The sequence below is a fragment of the Ricinus communis genome, chromosome 5, assembly GCF_019578655.1.
Source record: "Ricinus communis isolate WT05 ecotype wild-type chromosome 5, ASM1957865v1, whole genome shotgun sequence".
Taxonomy (NCBI): Eukaryota; Viridiplantae; Streptophyta; class Magnoliopsida; order Malpighiales; family Euphorbiaceae; genus Ricinus; species Ricinus communis.
In genome coordinates this window covers 26,864,905-26,889,270 of record NC_063260.1, presented here as the reverse complement: position 1 = coordinate 26,889,270, position 24,366 = coordinate 26,864,905, and the positions used below count along the sequence as shown (strand labels likewise).

The 24,366-nt window shown below is 37.0% G+C and overlaps 7 protein-coding genes across 10 annotated transcripts; 4 read left to right on the top strand and 3 right to left on the bottom strand.

The window, feature by feature from the left end:
• Positions 1 to 9: 9 nt before the first annotated feature.
• LOC8288832 lies at positions 10 to 1,967 on the top strand. Of its 2 annotated transcripts, XM_048375185.1 has the most exons (7): positions 10 to 141; positions 364 to 577; positions 650 to 859; positions 949 to 1,028; positions 1,205 to 1,280; positions 1,405 to 1,524; positions 1,612 to 1,967. In XM_048375185.1, exons 2-7 carry the CDS (start codon positions 461 to 463, stop codon positions 1,753 to 1,755), a joined length of 747 nt encoding a protein of 248 aa, XP_048231142.1. In that variant the 5' UTR covers positions 10 to 141; positions 364 to 460; the 3' UTR covers positions 1,756 to 1,967. The 2 variants fall into 2 exon arrangements, with proteins under 2 accessions (XP_048231142.1, XP_002518899.1); XM_002518853.4 differs by lacking the exon at positions 10 to 141 and having other exon boundaries at positions 230 to 577.
• LOC8288831 lies at positions 1,935 to 3,449 on the bottom strand. The gene is made up of 3 exons (XM_002518852.4): positions 3,063 to 3,449; positions 2,409 to 2,763; positions 1,935 to 2,327 (listed from the first exon to the last, which is right to left on the bottom strand). The coding sequence occupies exons 1-3, from the start codon at positions 3,447 to 3,449 to the stop codon at positions 2,143 to 2,145; spliced, it is 927 nt and encodes a 308-aa protein (XP_002518898.1). The 3' UTR covers positions 1,935 to 2,142.
• A 154-nt stretch (positions 3,450 to 3,603) lies between these two features.
• On the top strand, positions 3,604 to 7,440 carry LOC8288830 (MYG1 protein). The gene is made up of 7 exons (XM_002518851.3): positions 3,604 to 3,884; positions 4,157 to 4,303; positions 4,409 to 4,507; positions 5,214 to 5,405; positions 5,556 to 5,675; positions 6,585 to 6,656; positions 6,889 to 7,440. Exons 1-7 carry the CDS (start codon positions 3,618 to 3,620, stop codon positions 7,111 to 7,113), a joined length of 1,122 nt encoding a protein of 373 aa, XP_002518897.2. The 5' UTR covers positions 3,604 to 3,617; the 3' UTR covers positions 7,114 to 7,440.
• Positions 7,441 to 8,271: 831 nt separating this feature from the next.
• On the top strand, positions 8,272 to 12,403 carry LOC8288828 (molybdate-anion transporter). The gene is made up of 8 exons (XM_002518849.4): positions 8,272 to 8,641; positions 9,084 to 9,228; positions 9,320 to 9,488; positions 9,856 to 10,126; positions 10,703 to 10,968; positions 11,065 to 11,280; positions 11,410 to 11,518; positions 11,965 to 12,403. Exons 1-8 carry the CDS (start codon positions 8,491 to 8,493, stop codon positions 12,018 to 12,020), a joined length of 1,383 nt encoding a protein of 460 aa, XP_002518895.1. The 5' UTR covers positions 8,272 to 8,490; the 3' UTR covers positions 12,021 to 12,403.
• Positions 12,404 to 13,387: 984 nt separating this feature from the next.
• On the top strand, positions 13,388 to 14,591 carry LOC8288827 (stellacyanin). The gene is made up of 2 exons (XM_002518848.4): positions 13,388 to 13,932; positions 14,020 to 14,591. Exons 1-2 carry the CDS (start codon positions 13,740 to 13,742, stop codon positions 14,409 to 14,411), a joined length of 585 nt encoding a protein of 194 aa, XP_002518894.1. The 5' UTR covers positions 13,388 to 13,739; the 3' UTR covers positions 14,412 to 14,591.
• A 476-nt stretch (positions 14,592 to 15,067) lies between these two features.
• LOC8288826 (N6-adenosine-methyltransferase MT-A70-like) lies at positions 15,068 to 19,837 on the bottom strand. The gene is made up of 7 exons (XM_002518847.4): positions 18,556 to 19,837; positions 18,109 to 18,207; positions 17,077 to 17,160; positions 16,580 to 16,923; positions 16,227 to 16,443; positions 15,917 to 15,996; positions 15,068 to 15,737 (listed from the first exon to the last, which is right to left on the bottom strand). The coding sequence occupies exons 1-7, from the start codon at positions 19,678 to 19,680 to the stop codon at positions 15,461 to 15,463; spliced, it is 2,226 nt and encodes a 741-aa protein (XP_002518893.1). The 5' UTR covers positions 19,681 to 19,837; the 3' UTR covers positions 15,068 to 15,460.
• Positions 19,838 to 20,374: 537 nt separating this feature from the next.
• LOC8288825 (oligopeptide transporter 7) lies at positions 20,375 to 24,138 on the bottom strand. Of its 3 annotated transcripts, none has more exons than XM_002518846.4 (8): positions 24,028 to 24,138; positions 23,619 to 23,685; positions 22,990 to 23,516; positions 22,795 to 22,892; positions 21,858 to 22,427; positions 21,520 to 21,775; positions 21,251 to 21,433; positions 20,375 to 21,078 (listed from the first exon to the last, which is right to left on the bottom strand). In XM_002518846.4, exons 2-8 carry the CDS (start codon positions 23,653 to 23,655, stop codon positions 20,467 to 20,469), a joined length of 2,283 nt encoding a protein of 760 aa, XP_002518892.1. In that variant the 5' UTR covers positions 23,656 to 23,685; positions 24,028 to 24,138; the 3' UTR covers positions 20,375 to 20,466. The 3 variants fall into 3 exon arrangements, with proteins under 3 accessions (XP_002518892.1, XP_048229769.1, XP_048229768.1); XM_048373812.1 differs by having other exon boundaries at positions 23,619 to 23,680; positions 24,028 to 24,102; XM_048373811.1 differs by lacking the exon at positions 24,028 to 24,138 and having other exon boundaries at positions 23,619 to 23,976.
• Between the last annotated feature and the right edge of the window lie 228 nt (positions 24,139 to 24,366).

Genomic DNA, 24,366 nt, shown 5'->3' with positions numbered 1-24,366 from the left:
TTTAGATGCAAAATTTTTTGTTTTTGATATTTTTTTTCTGTTTATTCTCTTATGTCCGTAGATGTTGCAGCTCATGAATTAAGCTAACTGGGCAGTAAATTTATTAGGAAGGAGGTTCCAGCACATATTATCCCTCTAGTTGTAAGCTCTCCTATCAAAAAATCTTTAGAAGTTCACTTATAAATTAATGGATTTCATGAATGTATGTAAGCCTCATTTTCTTCTTCCGAGCCTCAATTCAAATGTATGAATACGGGTAATTACCCGGATCCATATTCTGCAATAAAAGAAAAAGTATACATTTTGAAAATCGGTAATATATAGACCAAATCCACGTCAATAATATCACACTTCCCAATACAGGCTGCGAAACTCGAGAATCTGCCTTCTTTCTTCTCTCTGATCGCTCTCCGACGCTGGCGGCGCATGTTAGTGAGAACCACCACATCAGGTTGCAGATATGATAACTGTCTGCTTCACCACTACTACTACTACTTCTTCTTCCATTCTTAAACCTCTTTCTCACTTGCCCCGTTCACTTCCCAAACTTAATCACCACACTAGAGTCCTTATCAAGGTAAAATTCCTTAATCAGGTACTACAATTAATTATTTAATTTCCATCTTACTTAAGATTTTATGTTATGCAGAAAAAATCACTAAAAAACAAGGGAATATGCAGAGCAGAATTCTCTCGGGACGCTCCTTTTGCTGCTGCAATTGGTGCCTGTATGTTAAGTTCGTTGCTTTTACCCAATGCTGTGAACACTGACGACGATGGTGATTCCGCTATTGATTCTACCGATGCTAGATTGACTGCTATGGGAATCATTAGTTTCGTTCCTTACTTTAATTGGCTGGTCTGCTGATCTCTTCTTTTATTTGTTTATTTATTTTTATGTTTTTATCTTTGAAAGTTTTAAACTTTTTTGTTGATGTTGATTGATAGAGCTGGGTATTTGCTTGGCTTGATACTGGGAAACGGCGTTATGCTGTCTATGCTCTTGTTTACTTGGCTCCATATCTCAGGTTAACACAACATTGTTGTTATATTTTGATGCAGATTTGTCTGTTTGTTGAAAAATAAAACTTCTAATTGTAACGTATGTGTGTTTGATATGCTTCACTTTATATTATGTGTAATGTTAAGTTGCTAGGGCAAAGAATTTAATGTTGCAAATTCTTGGTTCATCTTATGTATATAGGTCTAATATGTCCTTGTCCCCGGAGGAGAGTTGGCTGCCTGTTGCTAGCATTGTTTTGGGTATCATTCATGTCCAGGTATTTCTTTCATAATTTAACCCTTTAGCTTGGAGAGATATGTGAGGCCTTGAGATTGCATTGGAAACCGTAAGAGTGATTGTATTTTATCTTTGTATTACTAACATTGCTTTTCCTTTCACAGCTTGAAGCAAGTATAAAAAATGGAGATATTCAGGGATTTCAATTTTTTAACGAAGCTGCAAATTTTCTAACGAAAAAGAAAGAAATAAATTTGAAAGATCATCAAGAACTATACGAGGAGGTATCAGTCAATGAAGGCATATGTGCATTCTGTTGCTTATATGATCTTTGCACTCAAACCTGACACGATTTTGACTTCTGATATTAGGGGAGGCAAGAACATGAGAATCTGCCATCCGCTGAAGAGCTAAGAAATGAGATTCCAAAGTCAGGAGTTCATAGGAAGTCCTCAAAACATCCTGAAAACTCACATGGCGGTTGGGATGATGGGGAGGAGAGGAAGAAGCATTAGAGATCAGCCTTGTAATTCATGCGACTGGGTTGCAAGCTATAAATTTTCTTGGCCATCTGTCCGTTGGGTAAACTAGCAATACATCGATGGCTTGTAAATTAGGTTTTCGTTTAGACCCTGTCAGAAATGCTTACAAGTGACAGGCAAAATTTAGAAGTGGCAGACTTTGATTACAGCAATGAAACGCATTAAAAATCTTCCCTGGCTGGCTATATACTATATTTCAGTGGTTTGCTGTTCAGCTTTGAGACAAGCTGGTTATGCTGACATTTCAAATTTCTCGATACAAGTCCATGAAAACTTGATGTTTGCTAATCATAATGGGAAAGATACAGGTCAATCGCGCATGGTTGACGATGTAGGATGATGCCCCAAAATTCTGCAGCCTTAATTCGGCTTCTTCATAGGAAAGGGGCTCAAAAGCCTCATCTTGATGCAGAAGTCCAAACTAACAGCAGCAAAGGCAAAGATCAAGAGATTCTCAGACACATAAACAGCACCATTCAAAGCATGTGACAAAAAACTTGCAGGATTCAGCTCAAATGGTGGCCCTCCAGCTAGTGTACCAAGACCTGCATTACAAATCCACTTTTTTCTAAATAGACCCCTACTGCAACAGCTGCATTGGTTTTGAATTTGATCAAAATACGTACCTTTTACAAATCCAAAAGCTGCAGATGTTCCCGTTTTTAGCTGAAAATTGTCCAAATCCCTTCTCACTGCATACCGAAAGGTTACTCCGAATAACGCACAGCTGATGAAGGTGGTCGCCGAAGGAAGTATAAGCTGCGGAATGGAGGTCACCTGTGTGAGAGAGATGGGGAGTCCTGCAAGGGTGCCAACAAATGCAGATATAGAAGCAGCTTTTATGGACTCCCATCTCTCTTCGTCTTTGTTAATCGTCTCTCCTCCCAAACCATCTTCAGGATCTTTATTCAACGATAGGGAACGTTCTGCCTCCTCAACCTTAGCTCTTGCCTCTATAATCTCTTGCTGACATTCTGCAATCTTGAATTTAACCAAAAACAATATTATCATCATTCCACAGTTTGTTAAGAAGATCATAGCGTCCTCAACAAAGTGAATTATATTCTTATCAGCAGAATAACCACTAATCTTTATTATCAAGTAAATACAAGGTCAATTATCTGAGTATAAGACATAACCGCAAATTTTCCAGTATCTCCAAAATACAGAACTCAGTTCCTAATAATTACAGTTACACCACACAAATAACAGACTTATATTGGCCTCAAATTGCATATCCAAAAAAGAAGGGGAAAAGCTGAATTAGAAAAGCAACAGACCTCGGAAGCTCTGCTTTCAAGCTGGTTAATATAAACTCTCATTTGTTCAGCCTCAAGTTCTTGTCTTTCAATCTCAGCAAGGTCCCTTTTTGCTCTCTCTAATCTCTGAGATGCTTTCTCTAACCCATCAATCAATACCCTATTTTCTTCTCTACTGAAAAGCGCCTCTACCTGTTTGTCCACCATACCAGACAATGCATCCTTCAAACTATTACTCTCTTGTGAATCATCATTCTTGCTACACTGTACGAGCAGAGGTTTTGGCAGTGAAGTAGTTACTCTATAGAACAGTCTTGAACAAGTTGGTGATGTTATGCAAAAGGGTTTCTTGAATAAAGATTTGGGGTTTGGATAAGCTAGAGAAGAGGTGTTGTTTATGGTGACCATGGTTGAGACGGGAGAACTATCAATTGAAAAGCAGTGGCATAAAAATACAATCTTGCTTACTTTTGGCCCATTAAGGAATTATCAATTTTGGCCCATAAAACAAAACCTCAAGGTTTTAGCTTTACAGTTGGGAAGGTTTTTCTTCATTCAAACAGTGTAATAAGGGCTATGTTGGCACTAACCCGAGCGTTCAACTTCTCCAACTTCTTTTCCAAGGCTCTCAGTCGCCATTCCTTAATCCCTCTCATGGCTTCTCCTCCTTATCCTAATGTTTCTTCTCCTGCATACTCTACTGGCTCTCCTTGTCACGCTCCTCCAAAGCGCGTAGGTACACATAATGGTAGCTTCCACTGTGACGAGGCTCTTGGTTGCTTCATGATTCGCCTCACCAACAAGTTTTCTAATGCGGAAATTGTCCGCTCCCGTGATCTTCAGGTTTTAATAACCTTCATCCAATTTTCTGTTTCATTGTAATACTAGCCTTTTGGGGTCTTTATGAAACTATCCAGCATCACATTGTTACCAAGAAATTGCCCTTGGGGAAATATTGAATCTTTAGAATTAATACCATGTGGATTATAAGGGCTTGATTTTGATAGTATTCCCAAAAGGGATGGAAATTTTGCTAAGTGTCCCCGAACTGCAGTAAGCTTTAACTTGTACGTAGTTTGTTTTTTATACGGATAAAATTTGATGGCTGAATGTAGGTGTTGGAGAGTCTGGATGCTGTGCTTGATGTTGGGGGTGTGTATGATCCTGTTCATGATCGGTATGATCACCATCAGAAGGGGTTTGAGGAGGTTTTTGGGCATGGGTTTACTACCAAGCTTAGCAGTGCTGGTCTTGTTTATAAGGTAGTACATCGTGCAAAGAAGGCAAACTTTTACGTAAATTTTGATCTGTTAGTTAGTTGATCTCTTGAATGTTATCTGATTTTGTATTAATTGTTTGTTTCTTAGCATTTTGGGAAGGAGATCATAGCTAAAGAGCTTCAGCTTGATGAAGGGCACCCAAATGTGCATCGGTTGTTCTTAGCTATTTATAAAAGCTTCATGGAGGTGCTAAATTCTGTCTGCTTTTGACAAATCTAAGTTTATTATGATTGTTCATGTTATAGATGGTCTAGAAACTGCTGTTTGATTTCATCTCTAGATGCCTGAGACTTTACTAATGAAGACTGATGATTGTTTTTTTAGCATATATTTTGATTGTATGTGAAGGTCAAAGTTTAAAAGATGACGGTGCACTAAGCAATGACCTTAAAGCCTTCTAAAACCTTAAGCATAATGCTTATGGGTCCTTCCTATTCTATGTTTGTTATTTGACTTTTTATTCCTTTTGCATTTTACTTCATTCACATCCCACAGCCACATTCCAATAGTATCTGCTTCAAGTGTGAATGTTGGATACCACTAGTAATTGTTTCAGTTTCAGCACAAGGGTGAATGTGGTGTATGCTTATTAGTTGAGCTTGAGCACAAGGGCACGTTCGGAATGTTAACATTCGTTTTTTTGGGCATTCAGTTAAAAACTTAAACTTTAAAATTGATTATTTTATTGACAAATGTTATTTATTTAAAAATGTTAGGCTATCACCTGGCATAGTCAGGCATATGCTGCCCATACTATGAGTATTTCGCAGATAGTTTATCTCTTCTTTCTTAGATTCTTGGTCCTATAGGTTATGCTGTATACTGATAATTAAGTCCATCTTTATCCATGTTCCCCCTTCTTTTGGGAACACTCTGTTTCTAATTTCTGCAGGCGATCGATGCTGTTGATAATGGAATCAATCAGTATGATACAGACAAGCCTCCAAGATATGTTAATAATACCCATTTGTCTTCAAGGGTTGGGAGATTGAATTTGGATTGGATAGAGCCTGATCAATCACCTGAGAAGGAGAATGAGGTCTTCCAACGAGCAATGACACTAGCTGGTAGTGAATTTTTAGATGTGAGTGTTCAGTTTGTTTTAGAAACTGTTTCTTTTCTGACATGATCTGAGTAAATGCCATATTCATATTTATTATTCTTTTTCCTGTTTTATACAATGAACTGTAGGAATAAAGGTGTTTATAATTTCTTATTGACTCACCTTTTTTAGAGTCTTCACTATCACGCAAAGTCTTGGTTACCAGCACGATCAATTGTAATGGAGTGCCTTGAAGCTAGATCTGATGTTGATCCTAGTGGTGAAATTATGGTTTTGGCTACCTTTTGTCCTGTAAGTATGGTTTGCTAATCTCCCACCTTTGGTGCATTTTTGTTATTCTATCATAGCATCTCTAGCCTTACGTGCTCTATCATGTATTTTTATGTGTGTATCTATCAATTAAATTTGTGGAAACATGCATTATCTAAGAAGTTTATGAATGAGAGGGTGTTTGGCATAGCTATTGGAGAGTAGTTAATAGCTTTTGAGTTTCTAACGACTATATCAAGGTGTTTGGTAATTTTTTTTGAATAGCTGCTGGTAGCTTTTAGGACATTAAAAATTCCGGTTCGCAACAGCTACAATTTGGAGCTTTTTACCAACAACTCTATTTATTAGTTCTTTTTAAAATTAAAATAATATCTAATATCATATTTAATGTTTTTACTTGTTAATATAAAGTTATTTACTATATAAAAAAAATTTAGTATATATTTTATATTATTTAATATATATAACATGTCCAACTCATTAAACTAATAATATTATGGTACATATTATGGAAATAAAGTTTTAATTGATGGCTATGTTAGTAATTTAATAAGTTACCAGCAACAACTGTTAATAATTTACCAAAAACTCAATATTCATTAGATACTAGCTACCAGCTAACAATTATTGGCAACGCTTTAACCAAACATGCCCTGAAATTAAGCTGCATATCCTGAGCAAAAAGCTTGAGTTCCTTAAGAACTTGAGGTGTATGGGTTCTCTCTTATGAGCCCTTATTATCCTTTTATTTGTAGTGCAATCATCCCATAACTAGATAATCTGGGGCCATAATAGAAATCTGAAAAATGCAGGTTGCGAACTTTATCATGTGTATATCTGTTTGGCTTTATATCTGGTGTTATAGTTGCTGATCCTTTAGAGGGAGTACTTCTGTTTCACTAAATTCTGATTAGGTTATATTTTCTACAGTGGAAACTTCACTTGTTTGAGATTGAGGAGGAATTGAAGATTGAGCCTTCAATTAAATATGTTCTCTATCAGGTAAGCATGTGTTTATTCAGTTCACTTATCGGATCTTTCTCACAAGTTTTTACACGATGGATGTCACATTTCGCAAAGGTCAACCGAAAGAATGGAATATGTTTGTTTTGATTTTTCAGTTGCTCTCCTGTTATTTGGTCAAACACCTGTCATTGGTTGATCATTCCTTAAAAAGCAGCTGTTAGATGTATCCAGGATGAGTTTGGATATCTTATAAAATGAAAATATGCAGGATGATAGGAGCAAACATTGGCGAGTGCAGGCAGTGGCAGTTGCTCCTGATAGATTTGAGAGCCGCAGGGCTCTTCCAGCTCAGTGGCGAGGTCTAAGGGATGATGAGCTCTCAAGGGAATCTGGAATCCCTGTTTGTGTTTTTGTCCATATGAGTGGTTTCATAGGTGGAAATAAAAGTTACGAGGGTGCATTAGCCATGGCAAGAGCAGCACTGAAACTCTAGAACATCAAAGAGTGATATCGTTGCTGTATCAGAGGTGAAGAATTCCGGGAAATTTTGCTGGACCTGATTGAGTACTCGGTTCTTTTACTATTCGAAACCATAGATGGTAGATCGGCGCTTCCCTTTGTACTAAGATGTTACTGTCAGCAGCAATCATTCATATAAACTTGACATGTTATTGCAACATCCGTTCCGTTTCATGTAATATTTTAATTTTTTTTATCGCATTGCTACCATTTTTAGTGGTGCAAATTTGAAACGCATTGCTACCATTTTTAGTGGTGCAAATTTGAAAGTTTGATATATGATTATTTTTTCTTTTTCAAATGCTATTCTCTATCCTTGGTATTGAAAATGGTGAAAAGCCATACATATTGAAATGGTGCCTCGGGAGATGGCAGGTTAATTATCTATGGATAAGGACAGCCAATCCAGTTGGATTGCTTTAACTAGGATGCAGTACGAGATAACTTCAAGAGAAGGGAGAAGGGAAATTTGGGAGTTGGGCTATGCCCCATCCCTGATGGGGCACCACGAGATGAAAAGGGACGGGTCATCATGTCGTGGGGATATTGATGTTGGGTTATTTAGGAATGCTGCTTCCATGGATGCTGAGTGAGAGGTTATGCCTTAGAATGATACAAACTTTACAGTTCAATGTTAATGTATGAAGAAGGAAAAACAACCTTAAAAGAAGTGCTGGAATATGAACTCTTGAGTTGTGTTTTGGACATCAGTCATAGAAATGAGTAAATTATTGTGTAGATGAAGTATTAAGTAAGACTGAGTCAATCAGATTTTAAACCACTTGAGCATATAAAAATGTATTTCAAAGTCTAATAATGATATCTTACTTACAGTTAAGGTTACTTCTGTTGCACCAAGTGAAGAATAAGGTCTTTGCCTCTTCTTACATTTTCATATCTCTCATACTTCCTTCCATTAAACTGCATAAAACAAAATCAAAAGTATACATTCAACTCTCTTAGTCAGCAAATAGCAAAACTTTAACATTCATTTTCTGTATTTAAATTTGCTTCAATTATTATTATTTTTAAATTTAAAGTTTTGCATGCTACAGTTTAACTAATATATATATATATTCTTAAGAAAAAACTGATAATATAATAAAAATAACATTATAAAAATTCCCGGGAAATCAATGAACCGACGGAACGGAAGTGTCTATTTTACTATTATTTTTTTTAGCAATAGCATTTATAAATCCCACCATACTGCATCAAAGTAAAACAAAAATGATTATTTTGGGTTTAATTTCAATATCAACCTCTTTTTAACACGCCCTCTTCTCTCTCTCTCTGTGCGGATCGAATCTTGAAATTAAGTGATAGAGAGGAAGAAGAAGAAAAAGAAAGAATGGAGATGTTCTACTTCATGGTTTTCGGAGGCCTAGCGGCTGTAGTGGCAGCCATAGAACTCAGCAAAACAAGCAGAGATCGAGTAAACACAACCTCTGCTTTCAATGCTTTCAAGAACAACTATCTTCTGGTTTATTCTCTCATGATGGGTATTTCCTCTTTTAGATCTGACCTTTTCTTTTCCCTCATTTGATCTTTCTTGGCTTTTCCTTCCATTTCTTGTAAAACTCATGCCATTGCCAGTTTATCACTGTTTCTTGAAGTGGCTTTGCTTCAAAGTCTTGTGGGATTTTGGATTTTAATTGCGAGTTTTTATTTTTAGCCCATATTAGAATCTCTCTGTTAGCAATTCGTAATGGTTTATGGTTGAAGTAAGAATTTAATATTTCTGCGGTTAAATTATTCTGTAGGGAATGTGAGCTTGATCTCTTTGTTATTATTGTAGATCATCTTTTTCTGTGTTGTTTCTTTAAGGTTCTGTGGTGAAAAACCTTTTGATGTGTTAACATTGCAGGAGTAGTATCTGTTTGTATTTAACAACTTCTTAACTTCTTTCTGAGAGGAGCTAATTGAATTGATTTGTGGAAACAGCTGGGGATTGGTTGCAGGGTCCATATGTATACTATCTATACAGTACATATGGGTTTGGAAAGGGAGAGATTGGCCAGCTCTTTATTGCTGGCTTTGGATCTTCAATGTTATTTGGGACAATTGTTGGGTCTCTTGCTGACAAGCAGTAATATTTCATTTCATCTTCATTTGTTTTTTCTCATATTTGGCTATTGACCACATTATGAAGTCCTGATAATGTTATGTGCTGAATTCAGGGGTCGGAGGAGAGCTTGTGTTACTTACTGCATAACTTACATCTTGAGTTGCATCACCAAACATTCTCCAGAGTACAAAGTCTTAATGTTGGGACGTGTTTTGGGAGGCATTGCAACTTCTCTACTCTTTTCTGCTTTTGAGTCTTGGCTTGTTGCAGAACACTTCAAGGTGTGTGATGAGCTGAATTGTTTAACTTATTTTGATGTTAGTGTTTGATTCTCTACATCTTAAATCAAACCCTTTCTTTTTAAGTGTTTTAAAGTTTCAGGTACATTTAGGAGATGGAGGCTATCACTTGATGTGTCCTCGGTTTTCTTGTATTCCTTAAATGTGCACCCATAGCATAGTGTGGATCAAAATGTCTTTTTACTGATGGAAATATCTTTGCCTGAGTATAGCTTTCAGCATTTGGCTTGGCTCTTAGGACACATAAAGTCTACTTTCATGTGTTATAACTACATTTCATATAAACACAGGTTTGATCTTCTCCTCTAATATGTGTTTTATATCTTTCTGTCCCCTTCCCATTTTGCAGAGGGGTTTTGATCAACAATGGTTGTCAGTGACATTCTCAAAAGCAATATTTCTTGGCAATGGTTTGGTTGCCATTATGGCTGGGTTGTTTGGGAATTTACTAGTGGATAACTTGGGTCTTGGGCCTGTTGCTCCATTTGATGCTGCTGCATGTTTCCTTGCAATTGGCATGGCAATTATATTGTCATCTTGGACTGAAAATTATGGAGATACGTCAGAAAGCAAGGACTTACTTTCCCAATTTAAGGGTGCTGCCGTTGCCATTGCTTCTGGTAAATTCATAAAGTTATTTTCTGTGCTTCATCTTGATACGTGCTATAGGTTAATGAACTTTGTGTGAATTTAAGATTTAGTATCTGGCTGCCATGTCAGTTTTAGCTGCAGTACATGTTGTTGAGACTGAAATGCAAAATGGAGTGCCTGTGAATGTACCCTGTCATTGTTTGCACATTTGTTTTTCTTTTCTTCATTCCAACGTGTGAAGACCAGGTTCTGTGTGCTACATGGGAAAAATTGGCTGATTTTCTTGTCAAATTCCAGGTTGCTCTTTAAATGCAGTCATTTTGAACTTCTAATGCTGAAAAAAGAAACTCTGCCTTGACAAGGATACAATTTAAGCTGAAATATTTGTATTGGTTACTTTTGTCGAATTCCTCATTTCTTCCCAGTAATTTTCCTTTTCAAACTCTCAAGTTCCTTTATGGAACAATATAATTATATTTTTCACACTTATACACAAATAATGACTTTTAGTTCTACTTTTACATTATAGATGTAGTATTCTTTCTCTACTCCCCTTTTCTATTTTCTGGTATTTTGTGTTGATATTATGTTTCATGTGGAATCAGATGAAAAAATTGCATTGCTGGGTGCCATACAGTCCCTATTTGAAGGTTCAATGTACACTTTTGTGTTCCTTTGGACTCCTGCACTGAGCCCAAATGGTGAGGACATTCCACATGGTTTCATTTTTGCAACTTTTATGCTGGCTTCGATGTTGGGAAGCTCTATTGCATCTCGTTTGATGGCTCGCTCATCCATTAAAGTTGAGAGCTACATGCAGATTGTTTTCATAATCTCAGCAGCTTCACTTCTGCTTCCTGTTATAACAAGTGTATGCAGTGAATTTAATTTCCACCTTTTTTTCTTGCTTTATCATTACTACGTGAAAGCATTAAAGGAGAAATTACTGACTCTGGGTATCTAACAGTTCTTGATAGTACCTTCTGGAGTGAGAGGTGGAGGCATCTCATTTTCTGCGTGTGTCCAGCTTCTTGGCTTCTGCACATTTGAGGCCTGCGTTGGAATATTCTGGCCATCTATCATGAAGATGAGGTCCCAATATATTCCTGAAGAGGCTAGAAGCACCATCATGAACTTCTTCCGCATTCCTCTCAACATATTTGTGTGTGTTGTGTTGTATAATGTGAGTTAATCTTTTTGATGTGAGATAACACTGCAATGACTGAGAGTTTCTCTGGAAAAATTACGCATATGCTCCTTGCATATTGCTCTCTTTGTAGTCTAACAACTGTGTTCTTCTTTCTCCTTGAAGGTTGATGCGTTCCCCATAATTGTAATGTTTGGCATGTGCTCTATTTTTCTCTTTGTGGCCTCTCTTTTGCAGAGGCGGCTTATGATTATTGCAGAAAGCCAAAAATCAAGTAAGTATTTAGTTGTCTCAGATGGAATGTTTGGCATGTGCTCTATTTAATTGTAATGTTTGGCATGTGCTCTATTTTTCTCTTTGGATTCAAAGATTTGATAGATTAGGTACTTGAATAAATTTGATTCTGGCTTCTCATTTATATACTATTGCTTAACCAAAAATATCTAAGATGGAAAATTCTATCATTTTCTGAAATTCCCCAGTAGCTCTCGCAATATATAGAACTCCCAGTGTCATAGCATTGTGCTTTTATGTACTTGAATAAGCCTCCTGAACTGTGCATTTAAATTATCTGCATATATGCTTAAGTTCAAGGAATAAGGACTGGAATATCACAAGTGTCTCCTTTTATTTTATTAGTTTTCTTGATTTCCTTCATATCTTATCTTAATCTTAATTTTTATTGTCAGTCTTAAGTGGTGATAAATTGTTTTGTTGCAGGATCGCAAGATTGGACAGCAATGAGGGAGATGGAAGCAGAACCATTAAATGCCTGACTGACTGCAGAGGCCAGAAACCTCGTGGAATTTTTTTTTAAGAGATTGCAAGCAGCCACCTTTGCTCCTTATATATGCTGTTGGAGCTGCAACTTGGATTAGCTGTTTGCATCCAAACAATAACAGGGAGTGTGGGTTTAGTCCTACTTTATAAGAGGGAACAAAAGGTATGGTGCGGGCAAGAGGCAGTTGACAGTAAGAAACCAATTTTTAGGTGCTTAGAATGATGGAAGTTATTGCTTTTAAATTTTGTTTACGGGTGCTCTTGTAATCTGGTGTTGCAATAGTGCTGAGCATATCTATTCCTTAGATATTAATGGTAGAAACTTTTATGGTGTCTTCTTAATGATTAATATATATGTATGTAGGTTGTTTTACATTAATTATTTGGCTAGGTTGATTTCCTTTATGTCTCTCATTTTTTTTAAATACTTTGCTAGAGAGCCATTCTGTGCATTTGTACTCCAGCAATGTGGCATTTTCATTGCGTATCGGGTTGACTTCAAATCGCAGCTTTTCAGCATTGTCATTCAGTAATCAAAATACCATTTTATTTATGTTTGTATCTTAACAGTATAATATAACGTAGGGCTCTGCAAAAATAGTTGACAGGAAACTGCCAGCTAGTGCTTTTTGGTATTAAGAGTGAGAAAACATCTGTTTTTGAATTCCCCAGCTTTTATATGTTAAATGAATGTTTGATCTTCTGATTAAAAAACTACCTCAGCTTTTTTAACTTCTCTTCTTCCAATTCATTAGTTGCCATTTATGCTCTTTTTTCTTTTTTCCGGATCTTTCTGTTATGTTTCTCAAGCGCTTTTCATTCGTTTCTGCATATATTCTCAATATCTATTGTTCACCCACCGACGTACAATTTAAATAGGAATGTAAGAGGCAAGTCATTCTCGACTTGCATTCTTAGCCCATAATTGAGTAATCACAAATATTGTTAGTAGATTTATGAGATTGTGTAGAAGTTATGCTATAAAATAGAGATAACAATTTCAGCAAGATTTGGAATAGGTATTCAATGTTGATTAACAATTTTATTCCTATGTTTGTTCATGCTATTTTTATGATTCAAATGAAACATAATCAAGAATATGTATTCAACAATAGGCATATAATTAAAATGATTGTCTGAAAGAGTTATAAACTAAGTTGCAAGCCATTACTGGAGATGCCTTGACCTCATTCTTGAGCCATGCGATAGAAGACAAAAACTGACAGTTTTCTCATCTCTCCTCTCCACATGGTGAAATGATAACAAATTAGAAATCAGTCCATCTTTGTGACATTTTATAGAACATCCCCTCTCTTTCCTTCAAGCTTTGTCCAAGCCAAGTTCCAAACCTCACATGCCCATTTTGAGTTGAGTTGATGGATGATTGCCCAACTGGCCCATGTGCCATTGCCCTATCATTTGCTTTCTGTCCAAACTTTCAAAGTTCCCTTTTTATCCTCAACCCCCCTATTGATAGATCCTCATCTCCACCATTCATCTCACACAGTTTAAGGTTTCACCGCTGAAAGGAACAGATCAAGCTGCTGTCAAATAGTTACAAGGGCATTTTAGGCAGACCATCATCAATTTGTTCTTTTCTGCTTCTACATTCTGTCAACAGGTATTTGGAGCCAATAAGATTTCTTCTTTTAGGTGTCCTTGCTCTCACTTCTAAATTTGAGAAAGAAAAACTATTGGGTCTATAGCAGGTGGGAATGGCCAATCTTAGAAGTCCTAAGTTCATGGTCCTTTATGCTTTTCAGTTAATCTTTTTGGTGCATTTCCAAGTTTCCTGCTATCAGTACAAGGTTGGAGATTTAGATGCTTGGGGCATTCCCACTTCAGCAAACCCAAAAGTTTACATCTTTTGGTCCAAATATCACACCTTCAAGATTGGAGATTCTCTATGTGAGTCACTCTTTCACTTTTAATCTTCTTTTCGATGTAAACAATAGCTCGAATAATGCATTTCATAACATCTTTTTGGTTTTTCAGTGTTCTTGTATCCACCAAGTCAAGATTCAGTAATTCAGGTTACTGAGCAAAACTACAATTCTTGCAACCTGACAGATCCAGTTTTGTACATGAAAAATGGCAACTCTTTATTTAACATAACTGCAAATGGACATTTCTACTTCACTAGTGGAGTTCCAGGGCACTGTGAAAAGAAGCAGAAGCTACATATATCTGTTGGAAATGATTCAGATATCTCTCCTTCTAATGGTTCTAGCGCATTGCCTGACACTGCTGCAGCACCCTCTTACCCTACTAATTTTGGCACAATCCCGTTACCACCTTCCGCTTCTTCACCAACATACAGATTCTCAATCTTCTTCTCTGCTGTTATTGGTGCTGTGATTTCTGCATACATCAATGGCATCATGTGAAGGAGTGGTGCATAAGTACAAGAAGCCAGATGAGGATACCAATTTTTAATAACTTTTTCATATGTTTTATTTCATTGGTTTTAAAGCTCCATCATATTGATTCATATATAAAGTTCTGGTTTTTGTGATTATTTACGGTGATTCAAGAGAATAAAAATGGTAAATCTTGTTCTTGTTTGATTTCCTATTTTCTTGTATTGCTGTTATCTGAGAAAAGAAAATGAACATTAGACACCTACAATCTCGGTTGTCCAAAAAAGATAAAAAGCTCCAAAAACAACACCATCTTGGAATTATTGCATCGCTAACATACGCGCTATCCAAACTTTATTAATTTATTCTGCCAGCTAGCGGTGGCGGGCTTTGCACCGACAGGCCTCGTTCTCTTTTCTTTTTAATGTCTTTCTTCTTTCTCCTGTTTGCCGAACTAGACTATGAGATATCTTCTTTTCTTACTTTCCATTCTCACACTGGGGTATTATGCTTCCACCACAAAAATGTTCAAAAATTTGGACGTCTTAACAAGGGCAAATTAAGATGCTGAGAGCAAGGTTCCTTCCAAGTTAAGTTACTACCATATTCGGCCCACTAAGTTAATACCAATTTAGTGGGCCAAATTATCAAGTCGTCTGTTTTGAAATATAGAGGATACCATATTGAAAGTCGAATATATGTTTCGCAATGTGAAAGATTAAAAATTTCCAGTTCAAAAGATTCTCTATAAGAATTTCCGACAAGTCTATTTATATAAGGACGATTTCAATCTAGTTGACAATGAATTCTGACAATCGAGTCCGAAAGATGGTGGGGATCTTCTCAGCCTTCTGGACCAAAAAGAAAAGAATCATCCATGTAACGGAGCAGTATGAATTGCAACTAGTGACTTTTACATGTTGTGCTACATATGTTTTGCTGTTAGCCTGATCTAATGGGGACATAATATATAGCATAGAAACTGGTCTGCACTGCTCTGACCGAATGGTAGAATGGTCGGGGATCCAAATCCCCCCTCGTGTCTCATGCTTGATTATCAAGAGGATCAGAGCCATTCAGCCAGCCATATCAGTATCTACAGCCATTGGCTTCTCTTCAGAAATATAGGCCGTCTCCAGAGCTGCATGCTCTGCTGAATGTGCGGCAGTTGACTTTGGTTCTGTCACTGCAAAAGGATTCCTCATTTGAGAAGCAGATTCTACTTCCATAGCAGAAGCCCGGGGAGGAGAGGAAGGTTGCACCATAACATCTGGGTAAGCAGCCTTAAATCTAGCTCGCAGGCCATCATCAACCAGTCGCACTCCCTCCAATTGATTACCAAGTGACATCCACCTGATGGAAAACAAGAGAAATGTTTAGATCAGATACCGCATAATGATCACAACAAAGAATCTCCACAAGCCCATCTCATCAAATTAAGATTCACCAAAATCAAAGCATTGGCGCTAATCAAAAGTTCTAATAAAAAACCTTTAAACTAAGAAGCAACTATGTTAAGAGGAAAAGCATACCCAGCATGAGTATTGTGCATGCGTGCAAACAATTCAAGCTTTCTCGTCCTTGGACTAATCCTCTCCAGCAAAGGGTACATCTGTAACAATTTTATAAGTTAATTAAGTCTGCATTGATAAATTGGACTTGTATTACTATTATTATTATTATTATTATCTCGAAGCACTTCAGAATCTTAACAACTGTAATTTAAATTAGAAGAAGCAGCGCAAATCAGTCTGCTTAAAAGTAAAATCTGAGAGCCCAAATAATAAAGGTAACAAGGTATGGGTATTATCTAACAAGAGCTTGGGAAATGTATTTACAGACCTCATCTGGCTTACGGCTTGTCTCTCGAACCTCGGCAACAATGACGTCAGTATCAATATTCCTGTTCACTTCTGGGTTTCCCTTAATTCCAACAAGACAATGCTCCTTGCTATGATTGAGCCAATGGCCTGTCCGGCCTGTTCTAATAATTCGCTGAAGTTGATTAGTCTTTACCCATATTATCTCCTCAACACGCTTGTAACCCCAGAGATCCAAACTGCAAGAAATATCATGACATGCATATGATCAAGGGCTAGAAATCACATTAACCATATTCTTTCGGCCTCTGATGGAAAGTTATTGATGAATAAATAGTACTAGCAACTAGCATGCTGCCTCCAATAAACACATACCACTCGCGTCCAAGCTCCATTGCACGTCCAGTAACCCAAAGGAAAATCAAACCATCAGTCTGTAATACAGGAACATTAAGGTTTCTCATTTCATCATCAGCCATTGTTCCATAAGGCAGTTCCATATGAATATCCCAAGGTGGATCAGCCATTATAACTCCAAATTGCCCTAAAATCTCCATTTTAAAATTACGAATATCACAATTAATCCATTGTGGTTCACCGAGTTCTACTTCTGAGCAATACTCTGCACGCTGGGGCTTTAAAGCTTTGGGGGGAGCACCCATCATCATAGGTGGTACATCAGGAGTAGGGTCAAGCTCATAATGAACATACTTGCATGTCTATCAGGAAAAAGACAAGGCAAAACAAAGAAAATATTATGGAGTATAAAGTCACCAAAAGGCATGAGGCCATCACCACAATAACCTTAGTATAGCAAAAAGATCTGCACTTGATTAAACTTAACAAAAAGTGGTTGGAGCAAAGAACCTTACCTTCATGTGACGACAAGTGTCTAGAAAAGAACAGTCACCCTGACTGACGTCAGTATGAGGAGCAATAATTCGCCGAAAATGGACCTGTAAAGAGTTGAGTATCCAAAATGAAAATGCACAGTCATCAGCTCTATGAACAAAGTCTATGGTCAGATTAGGAGGTTAGAGCAGATCATGACAAAAAGACAGCTTTTGTAAAATGCTGCTTGATTATAGTAATTAAACCCAAGTCTTCAGTGCGCAAATGAGAAGTCTTTTTCTTTGAAGATGTATAGCTTAATATTATTGAATTGACATGCATGATTAGTGATAGAATAATTCCTTCCATATTTGTGAACACAGCTGGAGTTACCATAATTTCCTAATCAGGAAAAGCAAAAGGCATGACTTGTGATTACTTAGTGCAACGAAAAGAATTAAAAAGCATAACATACACCAAACAGTGGTTAATAAAATCGTAAAAAAGTTAAATAATAAAGCATTTAATAAATAGCCAACTACTGTCTAGTTGCTCTGGGCAACTTTGTTTCAAGCCATTCTTTCCCTTATTTCTGCATCAGCCATGCAATGATCACTTTATATGCTCTATAATAAATAAAAAATGTGCAGCCTCCTGAAATTTGGTTAGCTTATAGACTACTTACTGGGGAGTATAATTACTACTTTTACTAGGAAACCACAAAATGATCTTTAGCAGACTTTCAGCTTTATCAACAACCAGAAACTTCAGTGCAAACATATTAAATAAAGTTGGAGAGTTAGATAACCGATTTTAAGAGGTAAGAAAAAGACCTCATTTCTCCCCAAAGAAACCTCTATTCACATAGAAAGAAGTACTTGGTCTTCTAGACTTCACCTTATACTAGAAGTATTTAGAACACAGTATTTGATCAAGGAGCTGTGGTAAACCTACATAGATTTGGCTAAATGCATATACATCAATGAGGTCTTATGATACAGAGATCATATGAACTCATCATAACATCTCTTTAATGCTAATAAACAACACTAGCATAATAAATTCACACTGACCTTCTCACATGCTATAAAGGAACCCGATTGACGCCTGCAATCCTCTTTTGTTAGAGCTGAACAGTACTCCTTCAGTTGAGAACCACCTTTGGTCTTGAACTGAAACAAATAATTCAACAATGTCATTTAATGCTGCGGTCCATATCATGTTAGGAAGAGTAGAAACAAAAAATGCTAAAGAATGGAGACCCATATAGAACAGAAGTCTTCTGAAAAATATTTGCATTTCCATACATTCCAGAAAAGGTCGTAAACAGAAAATAGTTCAAATTCCAACTTCTAATCCTTCAACTACAGCATAAATTTGTACTTATATACAAGTAAATTAATTTTAAAAAAAAAATTCGTTGCGGCTTCAAAATGGAAAGTTGAAAACCAAAAACTACAAGAATCGAAGGTAACAAAACATATATATCTCAAAGTAAAGGCTACTACATTGCTAAGTACCTTAGCAGCCACAGCAGTTTCTTTGGCAGTAGGCCGATGGATGAGGTCCAAAAGCTCCTCTCCAGTCTTGGACTTCTGCATCTCCATAAATGACTTCTTATTAAGCAAAGCTTCCAAATCTTTCAAATCATCTTCCTCAGTTCTTTGCTTCTGCTGCTGCTGCATTGGCAATGGTGGTCTCTGCATCATCCCTCTCGTTCCCATCATCATCCCCCTTGGACCCACCATCCCTCCTCTAGGAGGCCCATTCCACATATCCCCACCCATCCACATATCTGCCGGCATTGGTCTCTGCATTACCTGTCCTCCCATCCCAAAACCTCCACTGTTATTCACGTCAACCCCGCCATTATTACTATTACCCTGATTGTGATTCTGATTTAAATCAGACTCTAACTGCTGTTGATACTGAGCACTTTCAGGCAATTCCTTAACTAATATATTTCTATCGATATTCAAAATCATAACTCTAGACTTACCACTAACCACAAACTCCTCCAACTCAATCCCATGATTCTCTTCAGCCATTGACCTCAAAGCCATCTCAACTGCAAGAATAGCACCAGACTCACCACCCACCTCTCTCAACGCAGCCTTCTCCGCCGCCGTCGCATTCTGGTCATTCTCCAGCTTCCTCAAAACCGTCGAAGAATCAATAGGATCAAAAGGTACTCTCTGCAATAAACACTCCGCAACCATAACCCTCACAACAGACAAAGGAGACCCATTTTCATCAATATCAAACTTATCATTGTTACCATTCAATTGGTTCGGTTTCGGTTTCTTGGTGTCAATATTGGAACTTTCAGGTTTTGAGTGAATACCGATTTGAGGACTCGACGGGTTCTGTGGTGGGTTTGTGATTTCGATGGCTGTTTTTGTTGGGTTGGGGAGTGGAGGCGTTGGGGTAAAGGGTTTGTAATTGAACGAAGAGACGATTTGAAGAGAAACATCAAGAGAAGAAACAATGTTAGGCACTAAAGATCGGAGTGATGCTATAAGGTCGAGTTGGGAATTGTGCTGGGTTTCAATTCGGGATTCTAGTCTAGAACGAAGGGTTTTGATTGTGGATACTGAAGAAGTGTCATCGCTGCTGTTGAAGGTGCCATCTGATTGGGTCTCCATTGATTTGCAGTTTTAGGTTATGGATTTTTATAGAAACAATCTAAAGGTGAGGTTTTTGCAGATTTTGAGGGTTTAAGAGACTGAAACTATACGTCGGCTTGCTGCCTCTCGGCAGCCATTTTATTTTATTTTATTCTTTTCACATTTTCATAAGGAACGATCCGTAGTAAATTTTTTTAATACATGTGAACAATTTTGATATATTAAATGCTATAATATTTATATGTATTATGCAATTAGTTAATTAGTAAATTATTTTCTAATTATATAATAATTTAATTTAAAAAAAATACTTGAATTAATAAATTAAACTTTTCAATTAGTCGTGTATTCTAACTAAAAATACTTTATAGGATTAATATAATTATTGATTAATTAATTAATACTTTTAATATAATCTTATAAGATTCAGAATCATACTAAAAAAGAATTTTGACACCATTTAGTTTGAATAAAGCCAAACGATCTGAAAAGAGTTTCCATTTTAGATAGTTTTTTATGGAACAATTCGGATTTCAGAGTGCCGAGGTCAGCCTGCAAAGCTATCAATGGAGTTAAAGTTGGTATTTCCATATGCGACTTGAATACTTGAAATCTCCACTCGTCTCATCTTTGTAATCCATCTTTCTCTTGAAACAGTTGAAAGAAAAAACCAAAAGAAAATTGATAAATTGGATGCAAGCTGAATCCTCACTTGTAATAAAAATGTTTGCTTTTATAATCTAACCTGTCTAACTAAATTCAAGAACAAAAGGTTTATATGCAAAGTGACAACAAGTTTTATCTCTAGCTGAAAACAGGGCAGCCATCAACAACAACTCCTTGGGCTGTTGGGCAAGTAGCTAAGGGGCAACCATCAAGATCATTTCCCCACCAGTCAACACTAATATCTTCTATCCCCAAGCAAAGATATATTAGCACTCCCATGAAGGCAAGCCCAGCATCCAATGACCCAGAAAGCACATAATTATATCTTTGCCATAAGTCTGGCCTATACCTATACACAACAAACCCAGAAAGAAAACCCATAATTATCCAGCTTGTGTAGTTAACTGCTGTAGCTGGTGGCATCATTCCTGTTGCCCCTATTAGCACTGGCATGTTAATGAGTCTAATCCATTCTTGGTGAGGGAATGCCTTAGCAGCTAACCATACAAGTATTGGTGCAATTGCTCCACCTAGGAAGAACCAATTGATTGCTTCATACGTGCCTAAATCTCCGAAAATTCTTCTAGGTCCAATCAAACCCCATATCACAGATGCATCGTAGAACACTGTGTCGCTCGGACAAGTCCAGACACTGTTGGAGGCTGTTGTCTCACAGATATCTGGGATCGTTTCCATTAGCCACCATGCAGTGCCCAGATATGTTAAACAGGCAATGATTGTTCCCACAATCTGTAACCAAAATTAAACAGATATATTTATGGAAATAATGCAAGGCTTATATAAGATGTAATCGAGCTCATAATCTGAGTCTTGGAAATGACAATGACTAGAGTTGATTTGGGCCAAAGCTCATTGGCAGGTGGAAAACCTGGATTTTGGAAACTCATCTTGTGAAACTTACCTGTGCCATGAACATTGTTCTTGGAGGAATCTTCATGTAATGGCCAAGTTTAAAGTCTTGCAAAAAAGTAATGGCCTGTGTCATACTTATGTATCCATACACCTTGAAGCACATGTTGGCAACTGGATATCCTGGGTAGATATACCCAATTACATACTCAGTGATGATGTTCAAACCTGGTGTCTGTCATCAAAAGAAATGAGGTATGAAAATCGAAAATGTCTCCATGCACAGTGCTTCCTATTTTGTGTTCGAATTACAACAAGCACCTGATTTGTGATGGCAGTGATGATGCCAATGGGAAGAGTGAAAACAATGGCAATTCCACAAGCCAGCAAAACACCCCACCATGGCAATTGGAGCTGCTCATTATAATACTCACAAGCAAAGATAGTGGCTGCAATGTTGGCCAAAAGTATGCATAGGAACCACCATTCAGGAACTTGCTTGTACTTCCTCATCAGTTTTGTATGTATGTCCATTTTTGTCTCTTTAAAGCTTGCTTTGCTCTGTTCCCATACCTCCCTACAATTTCACAACTAAAAGTAGCTAAGATTCAATAGATTTACATGTTCCCTTTTTGTCAACTTACCTTCAAACTTATTACCTTCCATGAAAGAGAGCAACATGTACAATAGTAGCAGTAAGTGCAGCAAAACCAACGCCATAAGTCATTGCAAAAAATGTGCTAAGATAAAGGGGTCCTTCCTTTTCATAAGCAGCAATGTCAAGATGGAAATTGGAATCAATAATAGATGAAATGTCATACTCCTGCCCTGTCGATGTAAATAGATCATCTGAAAATATAGGGAAGGTTTTGGCCTTGTAGACATTAAGCCAATAGGATAATGGTGTTAAAAAGTACATGACAACGATGAATCCTGCAGCCACATTAGCTGTGGCAAACCATGGACTGGCAAGTGGGCTCCCAAGATAAGAGGAGATAGTGGACCAATCAATGCCAAGAGCACCAATTCCAAGACCATAAAGTCCTGAACCCAGTTGTTGAGCCAGGACAGACTGGGGAAATATCCAGCAAATCCAAGAAAGGGATGTCAACATTTGGAAGAGGTAGCCTGGAAAAAAATAGTAGGCAAAGCTGCATATGAAGGCTATTAGAAAGAATTGTATACGAGTAACACCACCTTTAGGCCTCTCTTCTTTCTCATGCAGAGCCCTGTAGAAGCAGATTTATTTTTGGGTCAGGTCAAAAAACCTAAGCAAAAAATTTCAATTAGAATACAAGGTTTTCAGTTAAACTACTTTAAACTGGGAATCTTACAGTCTTAAAAATGACTCCATTATTAAAAGGTTTTTGTCGTGATTTTCAGCTACAGCCTATGATCAACGAATTAATTCTAATTAAATTTAAGAGCACGACTATTTCAAGACACCAACCAGCCAACACCGACCAAACACACACTCACAATACTCCTGAGATTTCTTCTCTACACTTATAATAGAAAACTCATTTCTGAGTAATACTATAAATAATTTTCTTTGGAACACGCAGAGAGAAACGCAAATTTGCAGATTAGACATACCTGAATAATGAAACTTGAACAAGATTTGCTGGCCACCACATAGCTGCTGGTTCCACTAAGTACCTCCTAAATATCCCAGCCCATCCGAACCCCAACACCTACCATTCAAACCCCATAATAAACATATAACCTCTAACAATAATGCAACAGATATTTAGAATTTGTTAAATAGTAAGGATATTATCAAGAACTAACCTGGGTTGTGATAATAACAATAAAAGAAACAAAGAAGGTGATATGTTTCTTATAGAACACCTTAACAACAGTAACAACATGAATGGCATAAACACTTCCAGCCCCAGAGTTTGCAAAGATGGTAATAAGAACATGTTCTTTGACATTGAATGGTCCAGGATTCAATGTGAATTCACATCTAGTTCCCTTGAAGAAAACTCTATCGGTGATCTTGGCAGCCATTAGTTGACCAAGAGGCACTACAGCAATCTGAGCAGAGATTGCTGTGATTGATAGAGGCTCTGTGCGATACCAAAAGAACTGGTTAAGAAATGATAATAAGATACAAGAAATGGCGCCCAAAAACCACATTCTAAATGTGAGGACAGGTAGAGAAGTATCATCCGTTGTAGACACCGTTAAGGCAACTTGTTTGACTGGTGAGTTCTCTTCTGTTTCTTGTAGCTGCTGGTATATTTCTTGTTTAGAATTTGCAGATGAGGATGGTGGGGTGTCATTATAATCTTCAATTTTCTCATCTTTGGTTACTACACAAATCAACAATATTAGACAAAAGTCATACAACTACAACATAGGAAAAGAAAGAAATCAAGGACTAAGTGTACATGGAGAGGTTGCAAGAGACTTACTAAGAGGTGCTCTGATTTCAAGTGTTTCTTCTTCCATGATTTTGCTCTTCTTCTCTTCCTTTCTGTTCTGAATAAAGCAAGAATCTATCAAATCGCACTGATATATTCTGCTTGAGTATATAGATATATCTTTTAGTATCAGAGGCCAAATATGATTTGGTCAATGTATGAAACCTGAGGGGATGGTTTAATATAATTGCAAGAAGTTCTCTGTAAAATTTGAATTACAAATTTGATAAATAATGATTAATCCCATCTTTTTATCTTGTATCTTTTAGCTAAGGTAGTTGATGAAAATTGCATGACTAGAAAACGAATAAAATGAAAATGATTTTGACATATTTGATCAATTGTTTGTCCCAAATTAGTTTTTCCGATCAGAATTTAGCATTCATGATTTGAGACTTACCAAACAAAGAAGACACAGTAGAGCAAGATTCTTAATGACCAACTTGTTATTTGGCAGTTGTACCTGCTATTCAAACTAGCTATTAATAACCAAGATTCCTTAGGATTCTAAAATCAGCCTCGACAATGTAGACTGCAGATATTTTTCTTGAAAAAAATTGATGGGTTATAATTTAGAGTTACGTAGCATGCATATCCACCATGTATGGATATATATATATATATATATATATATGCTGCTATACTTGGTGGCCTGGCCTCTTTGTTAAGGGTTAAATGTCCAACTTAGCATAAAAACTGAAGATTGTATTCAGGGACTGAATCAAAATAAGCAAATATA